At 32.5% G+C, this 6,000-nt stretch overlaps 1 protein-coding gene across 1 annotated transcript; it reads left to right on the top strand.

The window, feature by feature from the left end:
* Window positions 1-1,507, top strand: LOC134252743 (uncharacterized). The gene is made up of 2 exons (XM_062735246.1): window positions 1-57; window positions 266-1,507. The coding sequence occupies exons 1-2, from the start codon at window positions 1-3 to the stop codon at window positions 1,301-1,303; spliced, it is 1,095 nt and encodes a 364-aa protein (XP_062591230.1). The 3' UTR covers window positions 1,304-1,507.
* Window positions 1,508-6,000: the final 4,493 nt, after the last annotated feature.

The raw sequence follows: 6,000 nt of genomic DNA, 5'->3' as shown, positions 1-6,000 counted from the left end.
ATGACAGAAAGAGTCAGACTGACATCAGCCAAATCCAGAAGAAGTAGCCACAAAGAGGTACATGTTTATCAAAAATTAATCATATCATAAAAATACCGGTATATGAAATGTTAATCTCAAAAATATGAAAATATTAAAGATTTTTTCAAAGTTAATTCTTTGATAGAGCAATTTTATTGATGTAGACGTACATACGTTAGCATTTACAATTTCTTAACAAATTGAATTATGACATTTTCATGTATTATAAATACATTTTCCTTAGAAACTATTGACAGCAGAGCTGGAGAATGTCGAAAGTTCAAGAAGAAACAAATATGGAGACAATAAATACAGCCCCAAGGAAAATGTCCGAATTGAAGTCCTGGAGGAAAAAATTAAAGTAGATTCCAAAAACCATGACAAAGAAAAAGAAAAAATAATGTCTGAAAAAGACAAGGAAATCAAATCATTGGAAGCAGAGAATGAATGTCTTAAGATTGAGGTCGCCAACAAAACAGACAAAATTCGACAATTAAGCAACGCCAACAATAAAAAAGAGTTTTTGCTTGAGAAAAGAGAACATGACATTAAAGAAATACAGAGGGAAAACGAAGTGTTAAAAAAACGTGAAGAAAGTCTTCATGTGGAAATCAAACGCCTTGAGAATGAGCATAAACTTATGTCAGAGACTTACAAAGAAACACTTTCCATGGTCAAAAATCAGCAAGAAGAAATAAAATCAATGGAGTTGAAAATCATTAGCTTAAAAGAGGAATTGGAAAAGCTCAAAGCAGAAAAGGAAGAGCAGGAAAAGAAACTATGCGCAAAATTGACATCAATAGAGAAGAAAATGGAAGCAAGCGACCAAGAAGCAAGAATTCGTGAGCAAGAACGAGAAAGAAAAATGGAGGAGAGAGAAAGAAAGCGGGAAGAAGAAGCTAAGAGACGAGAGAGATTGCGAGATGAAGAATGGGAACGGAGAGAGGCAAAGCGAGATAAAGAAACAAAGGAAAACCAGAGGATGATAATGGAAGAAATGAAGAAAATCTCGAGTGCTGTAAGGAATAGCGAAACTCAAATTCGAAATGACATCAAAGAAAACGCAACGGCAAGTCCAAACGAAAATGTTGTCATCACTGAAGCCAAGAATTTCAGCATCCAGAACGACAGTCATTACTATCATGGTCCTCGTACATTTTACCGACAACAACCTGCCATCAACACGAGAGGGAGGATACACCCTCTGGTCCAGTGTTCTTTTCCAAGCAAAATAGGCATCACTCAAAACAAAAGGGGAGGGAATCCAAAGGGTTCCTACTGATGAGGATTTTAAACCGTACGTATATACAACTCTGACAAAGTCTGGACAGTTCTTGCGCTCCCTATGACTGCTTGTTCTTCAATTGATAATGTTAAAAGAGAACAACAACAAAAATTAAAACGTAAATGCCAAATATTTAAAGTTTTACAAATCGATTTAGGAACATTTGTCAACTATTTACTTCAACTGTTTTCATGCGTAATTTTTAAATGCTTTTTTTTTTAATTACAATGTAAATCTTTTTTTTTTTGTTTACTATTATGTAAGTATAATAATGTGAAATAATGAAGTGACCTTTGATTTCACCTATTAAAGTATTTTGCATGTAACAAAGTTATACAATTAATTACATGTGCATGTTAGTGATTTGAGACAGGGAGAAAAAGAAATAAAAAAATCTTATGTTGTTATCAATTTGACGCAGTGCGGTGAAAAAGTGTTTGCACGAAGAGTGTTGTTATGATAATTTATTTTATTTAAAGCTTGTTGTTTTCAATTCTGTGTTGTTCTGTGTTCTAATTTATACATGTATGTTGCGCATTTATGATTTCAGTTTATTGTGTGGTTTTCATTTTACATATTGACACTTGAATAAATTAAAAAATGTGCAAAATTATCAACGATCTCGTCTTCTTTACTACTTTAAATAGCTATGAGAAATTTATAAAGCTCCTTTATAACCACATGAAACTTTTACGTGGTTATATGAATAAGCTTAATTTAATGACACTCAAAACCTTTCATATTCTTAAAAAAATAACGAGATGTACTGAACAAAATTAAATTTTAAAATTTTTTTGAATGATATTTTAAACATACAAGAAAAAGGAAAATCTAAAACATATGCAACAAATGTTGAAAATTGAAAATTTTAAAAAATAAAAATAAAGCTATGGACTGCATTCACCTCATTTTAAACAGGAATTAAAATTCTGCATGCTATTTTGCATTTCGTTTTATTCTAGATTTATTCAATGAAAATGCGTTTCTTTGTACACAAGAAAACCAAATAAAGACTATATGCATTCCTGATTGTCATAATATCCACAGTGACAAAGAATCGTTTAAAGATATCGAGTCAATAAATCGATAAGATATAAAAAATAAAAATAAAGCTTGTGTCAACATGGACTGCATTCACCTCATTTTAAACAGGAATTAAAATTCTGCATGTGAACTTGTGAACAGTTCTGTACAAGACCTGCCTGATATTGACATAATAAAATAAATAACATGAATTAATTTTCTTTTTCACTTTAGTAAACGTTTTTTTATAGTTAAGATTTTTAAAAAAGCTTCAAGAAAGGTTTCATGTTGTCTATGACTAAGAAATCATAATTTCTAAAGTGACATTATGACTGATCCTTTCAGATCTTATCTTCTAGATTTTTTTCTTTCGATGTCCTTTATATTTTATTTCAATGCTCTAATTATTCGTCATAAAACAATGAACTTTGGTCTTAAATAATTTAGCTTAAAAACTGAATTAGTCATTTGAATTCTTTCTTAATATGCATTACAATAATCAAACTGTTACAAGGCCAGGATTCAGTACATGTGCATTTAAATTTGAAACCTAAACATGACAAGCTTCTTAAGAAAATTATACCATTACCGTTGTATTCGTATTTGTGTTTTACAATGTTGGAGACATGTTTCTTTGTAGTCAAATTTGTGCACGAATCATAATCCATTCAATATTCGAAATTTAAGCCGGTCTTTTTAAAAATTATTTATCAACCCAACACCTTTAAAATATATTCCGCATAAATCAATAGATCATTAGGACCAGATACACTGTACTAGAACAAGTGTCTTTTGTATAAAATTGCATGTTTAGATACAGCATAAATTAGGTGGAAATATCAAGATTGATTGAACTGCAAGGAATTATAAGGGAAATTTATGGAGATAACAAACAGTATTCCAGGTCAAAAGTCCATTTAACGATACAAAATGGAGCACAGCAAACACATCAGAGGTGGAATCTGGTGCCATGGAGAAGTGAGCATCCCCTGCTGACCGGTCACACTCGCCGTGAGCTTCTTGTCTTCATCGGGAAAATAACGGAAAATCCGTTGACAATTAAGTGTTTATATAATGCCCTAACAATTAGGATGAAAAAGTCAGTCAGCATTTGACTTAATGGTAAATTGTATGTGCTGACAAGGACAAGGTCATTCTATCGACGATAGAACTTATGAAATGATGACTTTAAACGAAACTGCTGGTACTCTTGTTATTAGGTCTTTTATATTTTTATTTATGTTTTCAATAAAAAAGGTCTTCCCCTGGATACCTTTAATTTGACATTCACATTGACCTTGGAGTTAGTCCAACATTTTAAAAACCTTAACCTTGGCCAAAACATTTAAATGGTTAAAGCTTTGGCTTTCATATTTCACAGGCATAATCACTGAGCCAAGTTCTTTCTTTGGATAACAATATTTTTCATCTCCTGACCTAGGATTTGCGTAACAACGTTCTTCATCTTATAACCTTGGAGTTTGATTTGCTTTCGAGAAATTTTTCTGTTGTTTAAGGCTGTCATACGGGGGGCATTAGTGTTTCACAATCACATTTTTCATTGAAAAGAACAGTTTAAATATTTTTTTGTTTGCTGAAAAATTATGTCCCAATTCATCAGAGCTCTAAGCGTATTTTAATGGTATCTTTTTTTTTATTTACCTGGTTATACAGAAACAATTTGCGTTCCTTTTCGGATATTAACCAATTGGAGGATAGAATACAAACAAAATTAAATTATGTATACATAAACTCAGTATCACTTCTGCAGTCAAATAGGAACCTACGTGTATTTAGGCAAAGGTAATCAAATTCTGGTAGACAAAAATGTGCTTTTTATCTAATTCCAAATAATAACATTTTCACAGTATAGAAAACAAGTCGTGTCTGTGAAAGACTGATGCCCCCTATGACAACTTTCGACAAAGGCTGAAGTTTCTCAAATGCAAAACAAACTCCAAAGACAAGGTAGGAACAAGCTCCAATCATTAAAAAGTTATGCCCAAGGTGAAGCTTCAAAGTCAAGGTCAAAGGGTCAACTTAAATGTTCTATGGGAAAGGCCTTTTTGTTAGAAATACACATGTAAAATATTAAAGGCACCTATGAAATACTAGTACTAGTATGAAGGCCCTGGTACTAACTGTTCAAAAGCTATGTCAAATGATCAAGCTTTTTTAAAGTGAGTCAAACTCAAAAGTCAAGGTCAAAACTGTTTAAATTTAGAGAAAGGTTTTCTCACAGTAAATATACATGGAAAGTATAGAAGTCCTAGCACAAACTGTTCAAAAGCTTTAACCAGTGTTCAAATTAGGTAAAGTCAAGGTCAAGAGTTCGTTCAAATATTGTGGTACCTAAAGACAGGTCTTGTCACAAGGGGTACACACGTGAAATATGTTTTGCCATAACTCCTACCAATCAAAAGTTATTGGCAATATTACAGTTTTTGTGGTCAAACAGACAGACGGACAAACAGGGCAGAAACTATATACACCTGGGGCCCGTTTTACAAAAGGAATTACGACTTAAGACCAATTTTAATTATTCATATAACTTTTTATAAAATCTTCGATAAATACGGGAGGTATAAAAATGTTTAAAACGTCAAGCACCTATATATATGACTTGTTGTGGCTTTCAACTTGACATTTAGATACATCTAAGAAGTATTATCAATTAACAATCGCTAGTTTATTAAAGGAAAATATCTGGAAAAACCCAGACATATCGTTCCACACAAAAATACCTTTAGTAGAACAACATGCATAATGTATACGTGTTATGAATGTCACAATATATAATGAGGTATTTTTTATGTGGATACGTTAAATGTTTGGGTTTTTTTTCTTTCTAGTTTTCTATGATAAACATAATAAATAAGTTTAACAATTTAATTTGTAAAAAAAATGTCTAACAAGCCCAGGTGTTAAAAATTTGGGAAAGGGAGGGGGTCAACAAATACCTTTTCCGCGGTTTCATTTTCGCAACAAGTCTGCTTTTCTGCGACTACGCCATACCTCGATTACATTTAATTTTACTGTAAGTTTTTGTTATCCCCTTTTTTATTTTTTCCTAATCATTGTTAGGCCATTTTACATATTTTTTACATGTACTGAATCGTCTATAGATTTTCCCGATCATGACAAGGAGCATACGGCGGAAGTGACTGCATGGTCGACATAGGAAGTTTACTCCTTCATGGTACCTGATCCCATCACCGTTATGTGAAGAGGTTCATGTTCGCTGTGCTCCCGATTTGTATTGTTTCGATGGACTCTGAGTATGAAACTCTTTGTTTTCTCCATATTTTATTGAAAGGAGGGCCTTTGTTAGCGATGTGGCGTTATATCCGTGACTTGTTCAACATTTAAAAAAAAAAATTCCTTTAGTTTCGTTTGTTGTCGTTGTTCCTACTTATTTTCTCTAAAATTGACCATTGTTAAAGATTAAGGAATTTCTAGCTTAATTTTTCTGATGCCTTAACTGATAAACAGAAGAAGCAGTTTCCTAAATATAACCTTTTTTTCAAATATTTCGGGGGGGGGGGGGGACAAAGTCATTTTTTGCTTACTTAATCCTCTTCGCAGATAACTCCGACTTTTATGTTTTTCAGGAAGCCTTGTACAGGAAATTTGACGGAGACACTGATAAGACTAGTACATGATTTCTGACC

Source organism: Saccostrea cucullata, unplaced genomic scaffold, assembly GCF_032062105.1.
Source record: "Saccostrea cucullata isolate Sc308-1 unplaced genomic scaffold, CSIRO_AGI_Scuc_v1 ctg101, whole genome shotgun sequence".
In the NCBI taxonomy this organism is placed as follows: Eukaryota; Metazoa; Mollusca; class Bivalvia; order Ostreida; family Ostreidae; genus Saccostrea; species Saccostrea cuccullata.
This window is presented reverse-complemented; position numbering and strand designations above follow the sequence as displayed.